We start from the raw sequence: 24,064 nt of genomic DNA, 5'->3' as shown, positions 1-24,064 counted from the left end.
AAACCCATTGTGGTTGAGTCCATTCTGACTCATAGTGACCATAAGCCAAGTCAAAATTCTATAGACAGAAAAAAGCTTGCAACTCATCTCTAAGTGCTAATCCTCCCAATATTTAAAGAGCTCCTAGCAACTGATATGAAAAATGAGCAAACTAAAATGTAAATCCAAATAGCTCTTAAACACAGGAAAAAATCCTCAGTGTCATTTATGATAAGAAATGTAAATTAAAAGATGGCGTTTTTCATCTAATCAGACTGGCAAAAATCCAACTGTTAACACACACTGTTGGTGAGACCATGGGTGGGAAAACGGATTTGTACCACATTGTGGGAGTGTAAATTGATATAACTCCCATGGAGAGCAATTTGGTACCAGAATTTTTAAATGCATGTATCTTCTGACCTAGCAATTCCATTTGTTTTGTGGCCTTGGGCAAGTCATTGTTCTTCTCTGTGCTTATTTCTCTATCTTAAAATGCATAGTTCTACCTCATAGGGTGGTTGTGAGAGTTACATGAGATGAACACATAAAGCACTTAGGACACAGTGCCTGCCACATAAGAAGTGCTCAAAAAATGTCAGTAATATATTAATAGCAGCGAATGCACATTGAGCTGTTACCATATGCCAGGTATTGAACTTGGTGCTTTTCATGTATTATATCATTTAATCCTCAAACCAACCCTGTGAAGTAGGTGTTAGGCTCTGATGAGAATGAGGTACACAGTCCTCAAGTGAGTTGTAGAACAAAATTCAAGTAGAGCAGAATTTGAGCCGGGGCAGATGCCCAAGCTTGCATAACCCTGCCTGTTAGGTGCAGGGGGGTGACAACGCCTTAAGGGAGGGGTGTGCCAGTGCTGCAGGAACACAGATGGGCAAGCAAGTCACATAGCCCAGCTTATACAACACTACCCAAGGACCACATTTGGGTTTTGAGAGAAGATGTGAATTTCAGGTAAGGCTCTGCTACTTTCAAGTTGAGTAACCTTGGGGCAGGTTTTTAAAATCTACTTAGTCCGTCTCCTGATCTGTAAAACTGGGTGTATTTGTTTCCTTGGGCTGCCATAAATCACAAATCAGATAACTTATAAGAACAGAAATTTATTGTGTCACAGTTCTGGAGACTAGGAGTCTGAATTCAGGGTGTCAGCAGGGCCAAAATCTGTCTGAAGGCTCTAGGGGAAGATTCTTTCTTGTCTCTCCTGGGTTTGGGGCCCTGGTGGCGCAGTGGTTAAGTGTTAGGCTGCAAACCAAAAGGTTGGCAGTTCAAATCCACCAGCTGCTCCTTGGAAACCCTATGGGGCAGTTCTACTCTGTCCTACGAATCAGAATTGACTTGACAGGGTTCTTTCTCCTGGCTTCTGGTAGCCCCATGTTTCTTGGCATGCGGCTACAACACAACTGTGGTCACATGGCCCTCTTCCCTTCATCTGTCTCTGTGTTTCTTCTCTTTTATAAATACACACCAATCATATTGCATTAGGATTCACCCTACTTCAGTATGACCTCATGTTAACGGATAACATCTTCAGAGACCCTATTTACAAACAAGGTCACATTCACGGGTTAGCACTAGAACATATTTTTTGAAGGGACACAATTCAATCCATAACACTAGAGTATTACCTATTTCAAGGGTGGTGGTAAAGATTAAGAGAGAGAAACAGGCACTCACACCCTCACAATTGATGCTTGTTGAAGTGAGCTGAAGAAAATTGGGTGGGATGGGGGGCAGGGGATGGGGAAAGGCACTCTAGGAAGAGGGAACAACACATTCCAAGACTACAGATCCAGGAAGAGCTTGAGGAATCCAGAAAGGTGGCCGATGGCCTTGAGGACCAGCTAAGAATCTTTAACTGTTCAGTAATAAAAATAAAAGAGCCACCATCTGTTGAGGGCCTGCTTTTACATTATTTTACTTAATCCATCAATACTCCAGCGAGGTAGAGCTAATAAATCCAATTCGACACAAAGGGGAACCGCCCGGAGCTATGGAAGGGGTGTAAGCAAGGAGGTGACTCGATCAGTTCTGGGTTTTAGAAAGACCCCTCGGACAGTGAGGTGAAGTGACAGAAGGTGCTCCAGCGACTTGCCTTGAATTCCATACATTAAAAACAAAAACGTTTACCATTTTCTTTTACTCCACAATTTATACTCACTCTAGGAAGTGTTAAAAAGTTTAAAGAAATATAAAAAAATTGTTAATTCCACCTCCCAGAGACATCCCAATTAATATTTTTCTTCCAGTTATTCTTCCCCCACTTCTATTAAAAAAGTAATTAGAATGATCACCGAAGATGGGGAAAAGCCACTGTTAGGCGTTTTTGATTTTTCTCTTCTCTTCTGCCTGGTTTTGTAAGGGTCAAACCAAGAGGCGAGGCTGATTTTCCCCACTGGTCGGGGGAAGTCCTAGTTATTAGGAAACCTTGCCGAAACGACTCTCAGGAGCCTGAGCTCGAGGTTTCCATGCCGGGCTCATGTCGGTCTTAAGGGGGCGCTGCGGCAAGACGGGTCCGGAAGGGAAACAAGGCGGTGCGAAAACGGGTGTGAACTTTGGGCACCGCCGCTGCCCGTAGTAGGCGTCCCCAACATGGCGGCTCCCCAAGATGTCCACGTACGGATCTGTAACCAAGAGATTGTCAAATTCGATCTGGAGGTGAAGGCGCTTATCCAGGTACTAATTCCCAGACCTCTGCCGGGCTTCAGCTGCCTTAACTCAAGCTCCGCCGGCCTCCTGGGCGCTCGGCGGTCTCACTCTTGAACTGTCCCCAGTTGGTCAATTTTTCGAGGCTGTGGGCCTCGCCCTGTGACCGAGTACCCTAATGTCGTCCCCTTTTGGTCCAGTCCCGGTAACTGTTGGCCTTGATTCTCCATACGCGTGCCGTTGGCATGCCCCCTTCGGGGCCACTCCCATATCGCCCGCCCCTTACCCAGCCTCCCCTTTGTGGCCTCCGCTTGTTGCCCCGTCCCTGACCACCTCACAACATACCTGTCACCCCCTTATTCCCCGCCCAGTGGCTGCTTGCCCTCGCCTTTCACACCCTCTCCCCGCTTTCCCCCGGTATCGTCCCAGAGGCCATTAGCTCCGCCCCCTGCCGGCCAGCCCGGTGCACCGTGGCACCACCTGGCACGGAGGCACCGGGTGAAATCAGTGTAACCTGGACGGTAAATGAAACCGAGTAAAGCGCAAAGGCCTGGATCCGAAGACAGACAGTGGCAAAACTGAGACCGGGACAGGGGAAGTCAGCCTGGGGAAAGGACCTTAGAGGGTCCGTCTCTTTAATATATGAGGGAATTGAGGTGCTTTGCCTTAACCCATAATCAGGCTCTTGAACTGCCACTTAAGGTTAGAGGCAGTAATGCAGTAAATCAGTCGACAAAGGCAAGAGTTGGGAATGTAGTTCCCTAAGTTTAGCGAAAGGAAACCCAGAGTTTAAACTGTAGTTCTTTTATTTTTTTAAATTTATTTTTGTTGTTGAGAGTATACACAGCAGAACATATACCAAATTCAACACTTTCTACATGTGCAGTTCAGTGACATTGATTACATTCTTTGAGTTGTGCAACCATTCTCACCCTCCTTTTCCAAATTGTTCTTTCCCCGGTTGACAAACTCACTGCCCCCTAAGTTCCCTATCTAATCTTTCAAGTTGCTGTTGTCAGTTTGATCCCATATAGATAGATCTTAAAACAGCACAGTGTTCAAGGCAGATATTCTTTACTAATTAAGCTAAACTGTTATTTGGTTTAAAGAAGACTTTAGGAGATATTTTTGGTTTAAGTTTTAAAGATTATCTAAGGGCAGTAGTTTCAGGGTTTCGTCCAGCTTCCATGGCTCCAGAAAGTTTGGATTCTATGAGAATTTGAAAATCTGTTTTACATTTTCCCACTTTTGACCAGGATTTTTAATCTTTGATCAAAGTGTCCAGTAGTGGTAGCTGGGCACCATCCAGTTCTTCTGGTCTCATATAAACGTTAGTTTTAAGCAAATAATTTTTATCTTCAACAAACTATCACTAAATGTTAGATGTAGACTCAGAGTTTGTAATAAGTTATGGCAAAAAGTGAAGTTCGGAAAGTAGGACTTCTCGGGTAGACCAGATGCAGAATAAACTAAATTAGTGGTTTATCATATGGTGCAAGGATGTGTGATTTAACGAGTAAGCCAAAGAACAAGTGAGGAAACTTGATGCAAACACTTGAACTTCACTTCTCCTGTGTATAAGCCACAAAACTTCTGAAACAACTCTAGAAAATTTAATTTAGAGTTCATGCAAATAAAATGACCTTTTGATACAATCTAAATTGCTTAGGCCCCTTTTTGTATTCTCTAACATTTGGGTTCTCATAATTGCTAATAGGATTCATGATAGCTGGATTTATTGCCCATTTGCTGTGTTGCAGCTGCTCTGCTCAATGCTTTACAAACATACGTAGTCTTTGAGATAGGTAATCAGGATACTGCGACAGAGAATTTAAGTAACTTTCTCAAGGTTACACAACTAATAAATTGCTACAGCCAGAATTTGGATCCACATAGTCTGGTTCTAGAGCCACTCTAAAACCTGGCCCTAGTAATTCTGAATGACCAGAAACAAATTATAAATCCCTAAATATGCCTATAAACATTATGATTTATACTAGGTGGTTTGAACATGTTACTTAATCTTGTATGATGACAGAAATGTAAGCATCACGATTTTTCAAGTTGGAAAGATCTAAAGTTACAATATCGCTTTGAGATGTCCATTCTTATTGGACGTACAAGCCGCTTTAAACCTTTTATACTGGTCAGGTGATGTTTTCTTGAACTTTAACCAGCCAGTTGCTGTGCAGTCAGTTCTGACTCATGGCAACCCCATGTGTGTCAGAGAGGAACTGTGCTCCATAGGGTTTTCAATGGCTAATCTTTCAGAAGTTTGTGCTGTTTGTACCACCCAGGGACTCCTGTTAAACTTAAAAAAAAACAAACCCGTTGCCATCAAGTTAATTCCGACTCATAGCGACCCTACAAGACAGAGTAGAACTGCCCCATAGGGTTTCCAAGGCTGTAATCTTTATGGACGCAGACTGCCACATCTTTCTTCTGTGGAGTGGCTGGTGGGCTTGAACCCCTAACTTTTCAGTTAGCAACTGAGCACTTTAACCACTGTGCCACCAGGACTACTTTATTAAACTTTAGGGACTAATAATTAGATGAAGCCAGAGTTTTATGTCTTGGTGTGCTTTTATATTATCCACTAAAAATTAAAGTGGGATGAGAAAAATATAAATGATAATAGTTTTGCTTGTGTTGCAGAGGTAAACAAGATTGGGATGAATGACAGTCAGTAGGCCAACCTTAGCTGTGGTCTAGGCCAACTCTCTCTCTCTACAGATGGTTTAATTTCCTTTCATTGCCCCTTCTTCTCTTCAATGTCTCTTAGGATATTCGCGATTGCTCAGGACCATTAAGTGCACTTAGTGAACTGAACACTAAAGTGAAAGAGAAGTTTCAACAGTTACGGCACAGAATACAGGTGAGTGGCTACAGAACCAAGATGCTTGGTGACAATGAAGGGGGCTCTGTCCTGGGACTAACTTCTGCATCAGCAGATGCTTGAGAGCTGTCTTCAGTAGTAGCTGGAGTAGTAAACCTTTAGACAATGAGGGCGACTCTGTACTAACCTGCTGTCCAGGTAAAGATGAGGAACTCACTTCCAGCTGTGTCAACAGGTGGATGCAGGGCAGCAGTGTCTTTGGAATTTTTCAACTTGAAAAGTCTGAGGTCACTTCAACTCCTGTCCCTTCTCTACCACTCTCTCCACCTCATATACGTGCAAAAGCTGGACAATGCATAAGGAAGACCGAAGACGAATTGATGCCTTTGAATTATGGTGCTGGCAAAGAATATTGAATATACCGTGGACTGCCAGAAGAAAGAACAAATCAGTTTTGGAAGAAGTACAGCCAGAATGCTCCTTAGAAGTGAGAATGATGAGACTTCATCTTACATACTTTGGACATGTTGTCAGGAAGGACTGGTCCTTGGAGAAGGACATCATGCTTGGTAGAGGGTCAGCTAATAAGAGGAAGACCCTCAACGAGATGGATTGACACACTGACTGCAACAATTGGCTGAAGCGTAACAACGATTGTGAGGATGGCGCAGGACTGGGCAGTGTTTCCTTCTATTGTACATAGGGTTGCTATGACTCGGGGCTGACTTGACAGCATCTCACAACTCACCCCCCTCTCCAACCCATTCACTTGTTTCCCCTCAATCCATCACCAACTTCATGCCATTACTGTGCCCAGCCTCTTCCTTTCTGTTTCTGCAGTCGCCAGTTGTGTCACATGCACATTTAACACTCCTAAACTCAGCTGTGCTTTATGCGCTGCCTCAGAAGACACTAGAGAGGGAGAAGGAGCAGTTGGAAGAGTGTAGGTATTTCTGCTGCTGGGCCCTCCTCCAGGGTGACGTGGGTGCTGTGGATCTGCCCATCCCTCAGTGTGTCTCGGGGCACCTGGTCTTGCTGTGTGTGGTACTGGGGTTTAAAGACTTGTGCTTTTCCTCCAACATGGCCCCAAATGTCAGGCCAGCAGAGTGGTCTGTTCCAAAGCTGGCAGAAAAGCTGGCCAGTTGGACCCCTGAGAAACAGGAATTTTCAAGGGCAATTTTGAACATATGTACTTTTTGCCATAGGTGTTAACTTCAGAATTCCCATAATGCCCCTATAGCCAGCTGATCTCTTTCTGCCACCATCCCCAGCACTGATTTAATAAATGTGGTTTTCTGTTTTTGAGGGGGTGTTACTTTCACATGGTTTATATGGTGTGTGTGTTTATTCCCTGTATGTGCTCTGTTCCCCTTTCCCAAATGGGTAACCACTTTTAGTTGTTTCTTATGTATCTTTCCAGACTTCTTCTATTCTGATACTAAAAAAGACAAATATATTTTATTTCTTCCCCCATTCTTATATAACAGATAGCATATTAAAACATTGCCTTTTTTAACCTTGTATATTGGAAATCTTTCCATATCAGTGCTAGAGAGCTTCCTCTTCTTTTTTTTATAGTTGCACAGTATTCCATTATATAGATGCACCCTAATTTGTTTAACCACTTCTCTGTTGAAGGACATTCATTTCTTTCTTTCTTTCTTTTTTAATTTTATTGTGCTTTAGATGAAAGTTTACAGCTCAAGTTAGTTTCTCATTCAAAAATTTATACACATATTGTTTTGTGACATTGATTGCAGGCCCCACAATGTGACAGCACTCTCCCCCTTTTCACCCTGGGATCCCTGTGTCCATTCACCCAGGGTTCCCTGTGTCCATTCACCCAGTTCCTGTCCCTTCCTGCCTTCTTGTCTTGCTTTCGGGCAGGAGTTGCCCATATGGTCTCAGATATTTGATTGAACTAAGATGCGCATTCCTCGCGTGTGTTATTGTTTGTTTTATAGGCCCATCTAATCTTTGCCTCAGAAGTGGGCTTCAGGAGTGGTTTCAATTCTGAGTTAGCAGGGTGTCCAGGGGGCATTCATTTCTTTTTAAAGCTGATTCATTCAGTTTCCTATAAGACCTTACTTTAACTCAGTATGACTTCAGTTCTCCACTGTTCAAATGTCTGCATGTTCCCCCAGTGTTTATTTCCTTCAATAATTTAATTACCTCACCAATACATTTACATATTTATCAGTTTCTCCTCCCACCCCATAATGTCAGCTCTTTGAGCACCACCCGTGTATCCCTGACCCCTAGTGAGGACCTAATAAGCTGTGTGTCTTTGTGTGTGTGGTTCTCAAACTTGCAAACTCAGCTATATACTTACAGGATGTTTGTTATACGTTACCTGGTGTTCCTAAGTGTTTTCAAGTGCTGTTGTGTGACCTGGCCAGAAACAAAAGTGCTTTTCTGTTTTTGTATTAACTTTCAAAGTCATTTTAATAGAGAGCTATTTTCCCCCAAAGGAGCTTGAGCAGTCAGCTAAAGAGCAAGACAAAGAGTCAGAGAAACAAGCTCTGCTCCAGGAAGTGGAGAATCACCAGAAGCAGATGCTCAGGTAGGTGGGGCTGGGCTTCCTGCTGGCAACCTGGGTCAGTGATTCTCTGTGAGGCAAGTGTATAAGTTTGCCTCATAAGCCTGGTTTAGTCATGACTTCATTGTGTCATTATACACACAGGCCAAATGTTCTCTCCAGGTCAGTAATTTTCAAATGGGACAGGCAGGGGGTGTACAGGCAGGTGTGTATAGTTTGTAACATTATACTGTTATTTTATATTTTTAGAACAAACAAAAAAATGATTGCGTTTGTAATTGTTGTTGTTAGCTGTCTTCAAGTCAGCCTCTGCTTTGGTAATACCAAAACCAAAAAAAAAACCAAATCTGTTGTTGTCAAGTCGATTCCTACTCATGGCAATTATCTGAGGTTAATTGGTACCAGAAAAAGTCCGCTGAAGTGAATCTACTTAAGATGGATCAAAATTTCAGAAAGTTTGGAATAGGACTTTACCTTAAAAAATGAAACAAAAAAGTATAAATAAGCCTAATGTTATGTTAGTGGTTAAGAGCTTGGCTGCTAACCAGAAGGTTGGCAGTTCAAATCCCCCAGCCACTCCTTGGAAACCCTATGGGGCAGTTCTACTCTGTCCTATAGGGTCGCTGTGAGTTGGAATTGACTTGATGGTAACAGATTTTTTTTTTTTTTAGTATTAACCAAAATTTCAGTTATAATTGCAGCTGTATGCTAATCCTTGATTATGTATATGTTAACGCTTGATATTGATTTGAGGGAGGTGTAACTTTTCCAACAAAATTGTCTGTTAGCATGAAACAATACCTTTCTCTTCACATTTGAACTTTTTGCCTTATAATCTTAAAGACGGTTGTTGTTGTAAAAATATTTGAGGCTCCATTAACTTTCCCAAAACTTTGGTATTAAGATCATTCTCTTCTGAAACCTCTGCTATGTCATTATCCTCGTAGGTTTTCTCTCTGTCCTTGTTAATTGGCCTCACTCTGCCAGATCTTTATTTGGCTTTGGCTTTGCTTCTGATTTGAGTAATCCTCCAGCATTATTTTCACAGACACAGCTGTGTTTATAACACGCGACAGTCAGGAGGAGCTGACAAAGATGTGGGCATGGCAGAGGCTGGTGTAAGCTGGGGGCAGGGGGAGGGTGTGAGTGGTGACCAGTGTGATAAGCAGGTGGTACATTAGTGATTATTTTATGTTGTATGACTTCAGCTCCCCTGTGCTGAGGGTACTCCAATTGTAAACACTAGTCCAGACGAGAGGTGCTGGGGCCTGAGCTAGAGCAGTCGTTGGCTACCAAGAGGAGGAAGCAGTCACAGGTGGTGATGGACTCTGTGGGCTAGACCTGGTGGCTGTCCCCATCCCTCCCTTGCCAGAAAGAACTGCTGTGGTTCGAACTGACAGCCTGGTGGAGTCAGCAGAAACTCACGTCTAATCCTCTGATTTCAGCAATCAGACCTCATGGAGGAAAGCAAATCTCACTTGCAAAATTGCCATCGACAATCTAGAGAAAGCAGAGCTTCTCCAGGGAGGAGAGCTCTTAAGGCAGAGGTACCTCTCCTTTTGTCTTTCTGGGCTCTCATAGTGGCATAGATAGCAGCTGGCAAGGTGTAAAACCCACTGTAGGAAAACCCCCTTGTTTTTACCATAAGATGGATATTTAATTTTATTATATAACTTCATTTTAAAAGTATGAAAGAAATGCATGCTTATTTGTAGTAAATTGATAAAGTGTGAATCACAAAATGAAAATAAGCCATAGTCGTATTACTCATGAACATTTTGTAGATTGCCTTCTCCCATTATTTTTTCTTCAAAATAAAATCATACCATACATACAATGTAGTACCCTGCTCTTCTTCACTTGCCCATTTTTAAAGAAACTCTTTAAACATAATTTTAACAGCACATAATATTAACCAATTGTATTAACCATTGTATTAACCAATTCCCTATTTGTGTGTGTTTATATTTCTAGTTTTTTGGTATTATAAACAGTACACCAGGGCACATCTTAGAACGTAAGGCCTTGTCCACATTTTGAGTATTTCCTTTGGAGAGATTCCCAGGGAGAGGATTACTGAGTCCAAGACATGAACATTTCTAAGGCTGCTAATACGTATTGCCAAGTTGCTTCCCAGTTACATTCCAGTTTACATTCTTCCTAGTCTACAAGAGTGTGGTTTGGGCACACCCATGCCAGCACTATGGTCATTTACAAAATCTGTACCAATTCGATAGGTAAAAAGTGGCATCTCACTTGAATGTAGGGTTTTCTTGCAGCCTGGCTTTTGTTGACATGCTTTCTCCCCCTGCACCGGATTTCTAGGAAAACCACCAAAGAGAGCCTGGCCCAGACATCCAGCACCATCACAGAGAGCCTCATGGGGATCAGCAGGATGATGTCCCAGCAGGTCCAGCAGAGCGAGGAAGCCATGCAGACTCTAGGTAAGGCTGGATCTGAGTAGGAACCTTCTCCCAGAGCACTGGCTGCAAAAAAAGGCTCTGCGCCAGTACTGCCACTGCGGGTTCCTCCCTGCTGCTCACCCAGAGCTCACTGAATTGTGTGGCTTCTCACTCGTGAGATGACTTGACAGCCTGGTCTTACCCAAAGTAGGGATATGCTGCTGTTACTGTAGTTGAACTAGAAACCTCCCCCCTCCCACCCTGTCCCATCAAGGTTTCCCCAGCGGAAGCATTCCCAGGGGCTCTGGTGAAAAGCTGAGATCCGCAGGCGCTCTCATGGCAAGCTGGTGTCCAGGGCTTGGGGAGCAGCCTGGGAACTGGTTTTTAGTTAGGGTTCTGGGGACATTTAAGTCAGGCAGGTTTGGAAATTATTGCTCCAAGAGAAGTGTGGTGTGTCAGCCGCCAGCAAGACTGCCAGGACCTCAGCTTAGAACTATACTCTCAAGTGTCATTTTTACTGTTTCTTTTAAAAGATACAGTCAGAGGCTACAGAAGAGGCTGTTTGAGACCATCTGTTTCTCCCCAGTAGCTTTCTCATAGTGTCTCTTGTAATGCAGAAGAGTATCTGCTTTCTCCAGGGTCCTTCAGTATTAGGAAAGCAGAAAAAGAGTTTACTCCTTCAGACACCCCTGGAAGATTTCACACACATACTAAAGTAGAGGTCGTGGTATCAGGAACCCACCACCCAGCTTCAGCAATTGTTAGCTCATGGCCCATCTTGTTTCAACTCTACCCTTACCCTGTCCCCTATCTGGATTAATCTGAAGCAAATCTCGGACATCAGTAATAAATACTTCAGTATTTCTCTAAAAGATAAGGGACTCTTTAAAGAACCAAGCAATACCATTGTCCCCTGCAAAAATGATCTATCATTGTGCACCACTGTGTTTTTTCCATGCACCATATGAATAGGCAGGAACAGGAGGAAAGCAAGCAGCTTGCCCCAGGGTCAGGCCATGGGTTTGAAACATATCTGAGAACATAGCTCAGAAGCAGCCTGGCAGTTCCTCTCTGTGCGCTGTGGGCACGCCTGAGCCTTGGGAGAGGCCTTGGAGAAAGAGAGACGACCACTCGGCCCCTGAGTCATGGGCTTTTGCGTTCTGGTGTGGTGACAGGACACTTCGTCCTTCCTGCTCCCCACACACATATATGAGGAACAGAGAATGTATTTAAGCGGTGTGAAGGAAACACAAATGCTGATGGTTTCTGGGGCATAAGAGAGTCCCCAGGCTGGCGGTTGTTCTTGGGGTACATCTTGTAGAAGAGACATCTACTGAAGAAAGAGAAGAACACAGTTCTTAATCCTTTCCTTATGGTTCACCAGTTCAGCTTGATTTAAAAGCCCATTAGGGATATGATGTCTGGAACTTGCTTCAGAGTCATAGGGACGTGTGTGGGGGGTGGGGGGTGGAGGGGACGACTGGATGGGAGTGAGGATGGGACAGGATTGCTGGGGGTTGGTGGTTCTTGGGTTTGGGCGATGGGTATATGGCATTTCATGATACTATTCTGTCTACTTTTGTGAGGGCTTAAAATTCTCCGTAATAAAAAAGTTTTTAAAAGGAAAGCTTATTAGGCTAGTACTTAATAACTGTTTCTGAAATGGCAGTGCAGGCATGGAAGAAGAAGGCTGAGAGGGATTTCTATTGTGTTTGTTTTTCTCCCTCATCTGCCTTTTTCAAAATGCTGCTCTGTTTCCTCTGGTAATTTCTTTTATTTACATGTTGACTTTTAATTTTGTGGAAAGCTAATATGTGTACATGGTTAGGGAAAAGAAGAACCCTACAACAGTCACTGTCTAAGAAAAATATAATGTGAACCACGTATGTAATTTAAAATTTTTTAGTAGGCGCATTAAAAAAAGTAAAAAAGAAACAAGTGAAATTAATTTTAATATTTAACTCAATATATACAAAGCATTACTATGCAATTAATATTCACAATTACTGAGGTTTTTTTTTTTTTGTATTAAGTCTTTGAAATCTCGTGTGTATTTTATACTTGCAGACATCTCAGTTTGGATGAGTTGCATTTCATGTGTTCAGGAGTAGCTCCCATACTGGTCAGCACAGCTCTAGATGGTGCAAAAGGGGATCCATAAAAGACGAGTCTCCCTTTGACCCCAGACCCCCTGGCGCCCAGTCTTCCAGTTCCACTCCTCAGAGGCACCACTGTTACCAGTTTCTCTTATATCCTTCTGAGATCCTCCAAGCGTGTATAATATGAGCAAATTAAACATTCTGTACCCTCCTCTTTCTTACATAAATGGAAATGTTTCACATAGACTCCTTTTTACCTTCCTTGCCTTTTCACTTACCCACATATTTCACTAAATGGATGTTCTGATGCCTTATTAAGCTTTCTAGGAGGATCTTGCCAGGTAAAGCTTCTTCCCCCAGTGTTGAGCTCAGATTCCTTAGTCACAAGTTAATTTGACTGCTGGGCACAGTGAGCCCTTAAAAGGACACGTGCCTCCTATATTTTTCAAAGAGTAACCAGATCACAGGTGCCCACAGCTTTAGAGCTACTGCCAGAGTCTCAGGACTGAAGGAGTGGTATATGTGAGGGCCTGTGGTGGGGCCCAGCCCCGCCTTGTCCTCTCATGATCATGCAAGGGGTAGATCTGACCACCAGGCTTCCTGGCAGGGCGAGCCCCACAGATGGAAAGTCCTGGTTGCCTCCTGGCTTCTGTCCCGGTGTGCACCTCACGGTACCTGTCCAGCCTCACTCCTATGATCACCTGGGCTAGTTTCTGTGCCTGGTGATACTTCTCCTCAGCAGCACCTCGCTGCTTCAGGGGCTCAGGCTGGTGGTGAGGAGAGGAGCCCCTTCCTTCTGTCTGTTTCCCTGGTGATGCCCATGTCCAAGGACTGCTAGTTATGGCCTTGTGACATCGTATGTAAACAATCCACATCATTCTTTGGGCTGGCTGGGATCTAGGGCAGTGTCTGTCCTTGTTATGCCCTTGTTCTCTTCTCTCATCTCATTCACGCACGTTCTTTTATCCTGGCTCAGAGGAACCTGCTTCAGCTGCAGAGTTCTGTGTCGGCCACCCAGCCTGCCCAGCAAGGTCTTTGGATTTTGCACTGTATGGTCTCTGAGTCAGGCTCCTTCCCTCTTTTGTTTCAGTCAATTCTTCACGAACTATCCTGGATGCAAATGAAGAGTTTAAGTCCATGTCGGGGACCATCCAGCTGGGACGGAAGCTCATCACAAAATACAACCGCCGGGAGCTGACAGACAAGCTCCTCATTTTCCTTGCTCTGGCCCTCTTCCTTGCTACCGTCCTCTACATCCTGAAGAAGCGGCTCTTTCCATTCTTGTAAGATGTGAGAGCCCCCAGGTTTGCCCCTTTGAGCTCCTGTTTCAGGATCCATCCACACTCCTGAGCTCTAGCCCAGGATGCCACACCGAGCCATGGTCCCCAGTTTGCTGCAGTGGCTGAGCAGGTGGGATGGAAGCACAGCTCCCAGGTTCCTGCAGGAGGCCGGCATGTAGAGTGCGAGTTGAGTAGTGGGAGGAGGACTGTCATCGGGGTGCCCACAGGGACAGGGGCTCTGAGCACCTGAGCCTTGCACGCTCTGGCTGGCCGCTGCATATGGCACTTAGAGTCCAGCCTCTCCTCCCCCTCCCATGTGGCCCTCAATGCCAGGTCTGGTGGAGGGAAGAGAGAAGAGTGGAGAGGATGATGAACACTTACGTCCATTCCTTGAATAAACTTGATTGTATTTACTAGAATGAAATACCTTTGGTTTTAAAAGGTGTCCCTCTGGGAATCTTTTTTTGATGTCTAGATTTTTAGGGCATGGCTTAGATTATTATTTATTCTTTCTACAAAGAATGATTAAGCAACTGCCACATGCAGAGTATTATAGATGCTGCTGAACATTCCAGACATGTTGGGAACGAGACGTGGCTCCTCCCTCAAGGAGCAACGGAAGCAAGAGCCCACAGACTATCCAGAAGAGTGCAAATAGCCACCATTGAGGGGCTCACACCAACCTTTGAAAAGGCTGAGGCAGACGTGCTTCTCTTTCCACGCACAGCAGCGTGGCCAGGTCTGGGGTGTGCGGTGACTAAGTGGCTGGCTCACACCTTTATCTTTGCGGTCCAAAGCTAAATATAACCAAGGAGAGAGAAGCAAGTGAGAAGTGGAGGCGTGTCTGGGCCTGAGTTCTGTTGAGGCCAGGGGGGTAGCCCAGGCGAGGCCGGGCCTGGAGGTGTTGGTATCTCCTTGTGCTGTAGGCCTGGCTGACCTCATGCTTGAAATCCCAGCCTCTCCCACTATTTATAGCCCGAGAGGACGTGGGAGGGCGAATGTGGAGGCCGAGGGAAAGGTGGAAAGAACATGGACTTTGAGCCTTGGTTCAGAAACTTGGTTTTGAATCTTGACTCTACTGCTAACTGACCACATGACCTTGGGCGAGTTACCTTACCTAACTAAGCCTCACTTCCCCTCATCTGTAAAATGGGGGTCAAAGTCCATGTAGACACTCGTAGAGTCAGTTTGAGAAGTAAATGAGAATGCGTGTATAGTTGCGTGTGGAGCTCCCTTCTGACTGACTGTTGGCCTCCCATGTGCTGCCCACCCAGGGCTATGGGCCCTGAGGCTCCCAACAGCCCAAGGGGCTCCAGGGAAAGCTGGGCCAGGCTGCAAAAGTTCTGTCAGATCTATTTGAGCAGAAGAGACAGAGTCAACAGTTAAGGCCTCAGTGATGAAGCGACAGATCAAAAGTATACTTGCAAATATATATGTAATGTACATATATATATAAAATAAATATATATCATCCTAAATTCCTGGCCCTGGAAGACATTCAGACCAGTGCAAATTGTGCACTTATGTGTCTTATTTATAATCACTAAAGCCGTGAATAAAGCACAGATGGGACATACCCACTCCGCTTCCAGCTGTAAGTACAACAGATGGATGTTATCAAGTTAGGATTTTCCTGTCTTCACATTTTTCTTTACTACTTTCTGCTAATTGTCAACATCCTTCTCGCAGTATGGAAAATTGTGGGCTCTACTCCCTGAAAATTCTCCCTTTGACACTTTATTCCTCCTTCTGAAAACAGGGTTGAATTTAGTCCTTTTTGAAATGTCTTGGATAACATTATATCCTTCAACCCCAAACAGCCACAAGGGTTCAAAGACTTCCCTGACCCGGCCTGTTTCACAGGCAGCAGCCACCATCACATTCAACCATGAGAGGGCAGTGTTCACATTCGCTCTGTGGTCTTGCTGTATGTATGATTATGTCCATCAGGCCATCTGAAATGCTTTTATGTATTTTGGGGTTTTTAAGATACCATATTGAAAAAAAAAAAAACATAAATGTACAAGCTTACCTATATCTTGTTTAGGGAAGACATTCCATAAATGACCTTAATTTTCACTGTTAAATAGAAAGGCAAGTGTGTATTTTACATCCTGATTATCTGACAGTCAAGGAATCAGAAGTTCAAAGCAGCTGTCAAAAGATTCATTCAGTAAGTATTATTGTAGTGAATTCTTTTACTCAGTATTTACTAAGCAACTTCTGGGTGGTGCAAACAGTTTGCGTTCAACTACTAACCTAAAGGTTGGCAATTTGGACCCACCCAGCAGCACTGCAGAAGAAAGGCCTGGCGATCTGCTCCCATAAACATTACAGCCATGAAAATCCTATGGAGCAATTCTACCCTGTAACATACAGAGTCGCCATGAGTTGGAATTGACAGCAGTGGTGGTAAGCACCTTCTATATGCCAGGCACTGTTTTGGGGATACAACAGTGAACAAAACAGGAAGATACCCTGTCATGGAGCTTACAAGTATATGGGGGGTGGGGGCAGGTGATAAACAACGAACATACTAAGTTATTCATTATGTTAGAAAATAAGTGCTATGGGAAAAAAACAGCAGGGCAGTGTCAATCTGGAATGTGGGAGTAGGGGCAGCTTTGCAATATTAAGTAGGGTAGTCAGGGCTTATCTCACTGAGGAGGTAAGATCTGAGCACAGACTTGCAGGGAGGGGGTCAGCCATGTGGACAGCTGTGGGAAGAGGGTTCCAGGTAGAAGGAACAGTTAGAGCCAAGGCCTAAGGTGGGAGCATGACTGGCATATTGGAGGAAAAGCAAGGAAGCCAGAGAGGTGGCTGGAGCAGAGTATGGGTGTGGGAGGTAACGCAGGAGGTCAGAGAGTGGGGAACAAAATCATAAAAGGACTTGTAAGTCACTGGAAGGATTTGGCTTTTTTCTCTGAAGGAAACGGAGCTATGTGAAGGTATTGGGCAGAGGCCAAACCAAACCCAACCCATTGCTGTCAAGTTGATTCCAACTCATAGTGACCCTACAGGACAGAGTAGAACTGCCCCATTGGGTTTGCAAGGCTGTAAATCCTTATGGAAGCAGATTGCTATATCTTTTCTCCTGCAGAACACTTGGTGGGTTCAAACTGCCGACCTGTTGGTTGCAATTAACCACTGCGCCACCAGGGCTCCTTTTGGTCAGAGGAGTGACCTGATATGTGTAGAGCAGAGCAAAGCAAGGAGACCAGCTAGGAGGACGACTGCAGTCATGCAGGTGGCAGATGGTAGTGGCTTGTACACCCTGGTTGCAGTGGAGGTGGTGAGAAGTGGGCGTATTCTGGATATATGTAGAAGCAACAGGCTAGGGTGTCCTGAAGAAATGAATGTCATTCCTGAGCAAAAACCCATGAGGTTTTTGGTCTCAGCAACGGAAGGAGGGAGAGGAAGACCAGGAGTTTGGTTCTGGACACATTGGGTTTGAGATGCCTATTAGACATCATAGTCCAGATGACAGGTAGGCAGGTAAGTCTGGAGTTTGGGAGAGCGGTTGGGGCTGGAGCTAAAAATGTGGAAGTCTGGCACATGGATGGAGTTTAACGTCAGAGTTGAGATCACCAAGGAATTTGAGTGTAGCTAGAAAAGAAAGAAAGAGAGACAAGAAATGCAAAGGAGACTGAGAGGGGTCAACCAGAGACATAGGAAGCACTTCTACTAGGGGTACTTGCTGGGGCGTCTAGCTGTGCTTTTAATCTCTAAGGAAGGAAACTTTCTGATCTTCAAAAATCCTTATTTTTCGTCATCACCTTCATTGTCATTGTCATTCTCATGATCAAAAGCGTCTAATATTTGTTGAGGTCCTGCTATGTTTTAGACACCTGAGGACTCATAAGCAGGAGACCCCCCTGGCCTTAAGGACAAAATGAGAGTAGTACCTGCCAACCAGGTGCCACAAGGGGTGTGGACAGAGACCCAGAAGACCTTGCTTGCCCCCGAGCCACTGCTCTGTCTTTTCTCGCCTTCACCACCAAACTCCTCGGAGGATAGGGCTGCCAGAAGTCTCCGTTTCCTCATCTCCCACTCCCCATCCACTTCAGTCTGGCTTCTGCTACCATCACTGTACCCATAAACAAGGCTTGCGAAGGTCATCAGTTACCTTCAGGCTGCCAATGTGAAGGGCATTCACCCCCCACCTTACCTTCCTCAGGAGTCGTTGACCTGTTGAACATTAGTTCTTCCCATAAACACTCCCTGGCTTCTTGATACCACACTCTCTTGGTTTCTTGTTAGTTCTCTGGCAACTCCATCTCAGTCTTCTTCGTTCATTTCTCTTCAGCCTTAAATGCTGGCTTAGATCTTGTTCCCACCCTCTCTCAAAGGCAGGGTCATCCATGACCACAGCTTTAATTACCATCCACAGGATGATCATCGGTAATTTCAAGTTGTATCTCCCATGTAGACTACTCAGGTGAGCTCCAGGTCTCTATCTCCCCTCCACTGGTATGTCTCTGAGGCTCCTCAACCTCAGCATGTTCATCATTTCTGCCTCCCAGAGCCTGGTCCTTCTCCAGGCTTCCCTGACACACCTCCAGTAGCATCTGCCATACAGCAGTTGTCCCTGACACCTTCCTCTCCCCTATGCCAACCGCTCAGGTCCACACTCTACCACCAGGCCTATGCTTCTGACCTAAAAACCTCTCAAGTCCACTGATTTCTCTCCTCTGCCCCCATCCCAGTCCGAGCCACCATCCTACCTTTCCTGGATGACTACAATAGCCTTCTTCCTGGTCTCTCTAAATTGCTTTTCAGTCCCCTCTAAGCTAGTTGCCACATAGCATCTAGTGATCATTTAAAGTGCAAATCCCATCATGCCAGGCCCTGCTGGAAGTACTCCAAAGACTCTACTTGTTCTTAATTCGGTACGGCTCCAAGGCTCTGGTGGTCTCCCATTTGCCTCCTCTCACACCACGCTCTTCCCTGCCCACTGCACTCCAGCCCCACACTCACCCTTCTCCTCACTACTGACCCCCCGCCCACGCCACATCCTCTAAGGACTGTGCTCCCCCAGTGCACACACTTTACCTACCATACCAGCTGCCATCGATTCTGACTCATGGCGATTCCACGTGTGTCAGAGTAGAACTGTGCTCCATAGGGTTTTCAATGGCTCATTTTTTCGAAGCAGATTGCCAGGGCTTTCTTTTGAGGTACCTGTAGGTGGACTCAAACCTCCAGTCTTTTGGTTAGCAGCTGAGCATTTTAATTGTGCGCACCACCCAGGGCCTCCACACCTCACCTCAATTATGAGAACTTATCCTTCCGCTCTCAGCCCAAGGTCACGTTTGCAGGGACACTTCCCCTGACCTCCCAGACTGGGGAAGGTCATCCCACTACACGGTCTCTTTCCTTTTTGGCACTTGCCACGGCTGCAGTTTTATAATTCATTCAGTAGGTAGTTGAGTGTCTGTCCCCCACTTCACCGTAAGGAACTCTGAGGTGGCATCTCTGTCTGGGCCATCCCCAGCACCTAGCCCAGTACCTAGCTCATGATACTTCTCAGTAAATTCCTGCGGGTGACTGAAATCAAAAGAGGCTGAAGGAGGCACGAGATTCAGGAAAGAGTGGTTGAGACATTCCAGGTGAGAGGATGTCCTGAACCCGGGTAGGCTGAGGAAATGTCACTGAACTGTGGCCTCCATTTTTTTTTAGACATAATAAGGTTGAGCCTCAGAGGCAGGCCCCCAGTTAAAAAGCCTTGTGGCTGGCAGTGATATCCATAGAGGTGTCCTGAGCATTTCTACAGAGATCCCTGTGTGTAGCTGTGGCTGGTGACCCTCTGGTCCCCAAACATACATTCTGATAAATTGTCAAATGCCTGTCCTATTTTCCCTTTCCTGGGTCCCTTTTCCCTTCACCTAGCACATCTTGAAAACTTGAAGCTTCACTTCATTTAAACAGATGTTGTTAGGTACCATTGAGTCATCTCTGATTCATGGTGACCCCATGTACAACGGAACGCAACACTGCCTAGTCCTGTGCCATTTTCACAATCATTGGTGTGCTCAAGTACACTGTTGCAGCCCCTGTGTATTCTGATTGCCTTCCAACCTAGGGCTCATCTTCTAGCACTGTATCAGACAATATTCTACTGTGATCCATACGGTTTTCATTGGCTGATTTTCGGAAGTAGATTACCAGGCCTTTCTTCTTCGTTCATCTTAGTCTGGAAGCTCCACTGAAACCTGTCCACCATGTGACCTTGCTGGTATTTGAAATACTGATGGCATCACAGCAACAGGCAAGCTACAAACTGACAGATGAGTAGTGGCTTCAACAGATACATATCTGTCAACATTGTTCTGAAAAGAAGGCTTCAGTGCATTAGGTTGGTGAATGTCTGAGGCCAAACAGACACAGAAGGGTCTACTGCTGGAGGAAATTTTGAGATGCTTCTAGGGAAAAAATAAAAGATAGTAAAATAATGTTTTCTTCCTGGGCCCTTCCTGGTCTTCCCTGGGGCCCTGTCCCAGGGTTTGCTCAGGCAGTGTTTCTTCCCCGAGCAAAGGCAGAATAAAAATAGCTGCAGGCTAATCTAAGAGATACAGTGCAGGAGTCTCAGCAGTGTTGTCAGGAATGAGGGGCTGCAGCCTCTGGGTGGGGAGTGGATGGGTGTTAGTCCCCTCCCTTCAGCCCCCAACAGCTTGGCCCAGGCTACCACACAAAATCCCCAGGGCTCGTGGAATTGACCAACTTTTAAGAGGTCATAGCCCTCAATGGTCCAAGTGTGGCATAGGTGGCGTTTGATGGCAGAGAGGCCTAGGTTCTAATCTCTCAGATCTCTTCCTGGCCACATGCTCCTGGGCAAGGGGTTGCCCCCTCTGTGGCTGTTCCTCATCTTCAACATGGGTCCTTAGGTAAAGTAGAGGATGCTGGGATTGGCAAGACCCACAGATGCAGGTGTTGTTAGTTTCTGTGGAGCTGAGTCCATTCCGACTCATGGTGACCCATGTGTTACACAGTAGAACCATTCCATAGGGTTTCGAAGGCTGTGACCTTTTGAAAGAAGATCACCAGGCCTGTCTTCTGAGGGGCTTCCGGGTAGGTTTGAACCACCAACCTTTCAGCTAGTAGTCAAGCGCTAAGCTTCTCGCGCCACCCGGGGACTCCGTAGGATGTTGTTGTTGTTGACCCCATGTGACAGAGTAGAACTGCCTCATAGGGTTTTCTAGGTTGTAATCTTGACAGAAACAGATCACCAAGATTTTCTCCTGTGAGCTCCTGGCGGGGGTTTGAACCGCCAACCTTTCAGTTAGCAGCCGAGTGATTGCTGTTGTGCCACCAAGGCTCCTTAAACTTCTACTATTGTTGTGTGCCGTGACGTCGATTCTGACTCAGAGCACCCCATGGGACAATAGAACTGCCCCATAGGGTTTCCTAGGTTGAATTCTCTACTGAAGCAGATGGCCAACCAAGTTTTGCTCAGGCAGAGTGGTTGGTGGGTTTGAACTGCTGACCTTTCGGTTAGCAGCCAAACACTTAACCACTGCACCACCAGGGTTCCTTTAAGCTTTTACCAGGTATTGACAATTTATTCTATACAGTAGCTCCACAAATTTAGAGGTCAACAAACAGGATACCAGAGCGCTCATTTTTCCAAATGGCAGAAGGCTGGGAGCAAGAGAGCAGGCTGGGGCAAATGGGCCCTCTTTCCCAAGTCATGAAGAAGACACAAAAGTCCATGGGTAGAATTAGCTCAATGTAAAATGTTCTCTCTTTTACTTTTCTTAAATCTTTGCTCCTCCCCTCCTCCACCTGCAATCTTATTTGCTGGCAAAGCATGCTCGTAGATAAAAATGAATCCATAAAGTAGCAAATGAGTATGGACTGAAAAGTGGGAAATGTCCAGTCCGTTTTCATCTGACAGCTGGACTGGTATGAAAAACAAGAGCACGCACGACTGAAATGCCATCGTTTCTTTCCAAGAAAGGTGTTCCTGGTTTGCACAAGACCCTCTTCCGAGGTATCCTCCACGTCTGCCTGAACAGGTTTGAGAAATAGTGGATTCAAGGGCCAAGAGGTAGGGAGTTGTTAGATTCTGAAAGCTCCTGGCTGCCTTCCATAGTTACCTCACCCCTGCCCGTTCTGCGATCTTGTAGTCTACTCCAGCTACACTCTGTGCTGGGTGTGGGGACAGCAAGAAGAGTTAGATTCTCCCTGCTCTGCAGAGCCCGGCAGCCTGTTGGGGACAGACTGAGCCCGGCTATTACACTGTTGTTGTTAGCTGCCGTTGAGTTGGCCCCCCGAGTCATGTTGACCCCATGCACAACAGAACCAAATGCTGCCCAGTCCTGCACCATCACCATGACCAGTTCTAGACAGGATCCTTGTGACCCATAGTGTTTTCACTGGCTGTCTTAAAATTATTTTATTTATTTTGCTGTTGTTGAGAATATACACAGCAGAACATACAAAGTCAACAATTTCTGCAGGTACAGTTCAGTGACATTAATTATATTCTTCAAGTTGTGCAACGATTCTCACCCTCCTTTTCTCAGTTGTTCCTCCTCCATTAACATAAAACTCGCTGCCACCTAAGGTTTCTATCTTTCGAGTTGCTGTTGTCAGTTTGATCCCATATAGATAGCTCTTAAAAGAGCACAAAGCTCAAGGCATACATTCTTTACTAATTAAGCTATTGTTTGGTTTAAAGAAGACTTCAGGGGATATTTTTGGTTTAAGGTTTAAAGATTATAGGGGTTCATCCAGCCTCCATGGCTCCAGAAATATGGATCCCATTAGAATCTGAAACTCTGTTCTGAATTTTCCCCCTTTTGATCAGGATTCTTCTACAGACTCTTTGATCAAAATATTCAGTAATGGTAGCCAGGCACCATCCAGTTCTTCTGGTCTTATGGCAAAGGAGGCAGTTTTTCATTGAGGCAATTAGCCACACATTCCATTTCTTCCTCCTATTCCTGACTCTCCTTCTTCCTCTGTTGCTCAAAGTGAATAGAGACCAACTGTTGTACCTTGCAAGCTTTTAAGACCTCAGGCACTATGCAATGAACTAGGAGGTAGAACAGAAGCAATAAACATGGTATTAGGCCAATTAACTAGGATGTCCCATGAAACCATGATCCTAAACCTCCAAACCAAGAAACCAAATCCCAGGAGGCATTTGGTTGTCCATAAGCAGCCTCAGCAGCTGCTCTTTTGTTGTTGTTGTTGTAAATATATTACACTACATTTGCCAATTCAACTTTTCACAGGTTGTTTCCATCTTTTGGCTATTGTGAACAGTACTGCAATGAATATTGGTGTACAAGTCTCTCTGAATCTCTGCTTTCAAGTCTTTTGGGGATATCCTAGGTGTGGAATTGCTGGGTCATATGTTAGTTCTATTTTTAGTATTTTTAGGAACCACCACACTGTTTGCCACAACAGCTTTATTATTTTGCATTCCCACCAGCAATGGATAAGGGTTCCAATTTCCCTACATGCCAACATTTGTTATTTTTTATAATCTTAACCATCCTAAAAACAAAAACAAAAAAACACCAAACATGTTGCCGCCGAGTCGATTCCAACTCATAGCAACCCTATAGGACAGGGTAGAACTGCCCCACAGGGTTTCCAAGGAGCAGCTGGTGGATTTGAACTGCTGACCTTTTGGTTAGGAGCCAAACTGTTAACCACTACACCACCAGGCTCCTAGCCATCCTAGTGGGAGTGAAATGGTATCTTGCTGTAGTTTTAATTTGCATCTCTTGGATGGCTAATGATGATGTTGAGTATCTTTTTGTGTGTTTGGTAGCCATTTGATGTTCTCTTTGGTGAAATGTCTATTCAAATCCTTTGCTCATTTTATGACTGGGTTGTCTTTTTGTTGTTGGAAGTTGTCGAAGTTTTATGTATATTTTGGTTATGAGATTTTTGTTGCATATATGGTTTCCGAAGATACTCTCCCAGTTTGTAGCTTGTCTTTTCACTTTTTTGGTAAAGTCTTTTGATGAACCGACGTTTTAAATTTTTATGAGGTTCCATTTATTTATTTTGTCTTTTGCCTTTGTTATTATACTAGATAATCCATTGTTGAAAGCTAGGCCTGACAACATTGCCCCTGCTAGTTCTAAGAATTTTATGGTTTTAGTTTACACATTTAGGTCCTTAATCCATTTTGAATTTGTTTTTGTATATGGTGTGAGGCATGGATCCCGTTTAATTTTTCTGCATGTGGAAATCCAATTTTCCCAGCACCATTTATTTTTAAAATTTTTTTATTGTACTTTTTTTTT

At 44.8% G+C, this 24,064-nt stretch overlaps 1 protein-coding gene across 1 annotated transcript; it reads left to right on the top strand.

Annotated features, from left to right (window-relative positions):
- The first annotated feature begins 2,494 nt into the window (after positions 1-2,494).
- On the top strand, positions 2,495-14,223 carry BNIP1 (BCL2 interacting protein 1). The gene is made up of 6 exons (XM_004371187.2): positions 2,495-2,673; positions 5,426-5,518; positions 7,951-8,042; positions 9,464-9,565; positions 10,344-10,462; positions 13,610-14,223. Exons 1-6 carry the CDS (start codon positions 2,590-2,592, stop codon positions 13,804-13,806), a joined length of 687 nt encoding a protein of 228 aa, XP_004371244.1. The 5' UTR covers positions 2,495-2,589; the 3' UTR covers positions 13,807-14,223.
- The last annotated feature ends 9,841 nt before the right edge of the window (positions 14,224-24,064 follow it).

The sequence above is a fragment of the Trichechus manatus genome, unplaced genomic scaffold, assembly GCF_000243295.1.
Source record: "Trichechus manatus latirostris isolate Lorelei unplaced genomic scaffold, TriManLat1.0 scaffold00011, whole genome shotgun sequence".
Classification (NCBI taxonomy): domain Eukaryota; kingdom Metazoa; phylum Chordata; class Mammalia; order Sirenia; family Trichechidae; genus Trichechus; species Trichechus manatus.
This window is presented reverse-complemented; position numbering and strand designations above follow the sequence as displayed.

Bases quoted from the DNA above. Each gene is read 5' to 3' on its own strand.
- BNIP1 (XM_004371187.2), top strand. From the start codon at position 2,590: ATGGCGGCTCCCCAAGATGTCCACGTACGGATCTGTAACCAAGAGATT. The intron at 5,519-7,950 runs GTGAGTGGCTAC...TTTCCCCCAAAG, and splicing joins AGTTACGGCACAGAATACAG to GAGCTTGAGCAGTCAGCTAA. The intron at 10,463-13,609 runs GTAAGGCTGGAT...CTTTTGTTTCAG, and splicing joins GGAAGCCATGCAGACTCTAG to TCAATTCTTCACGAACTATC.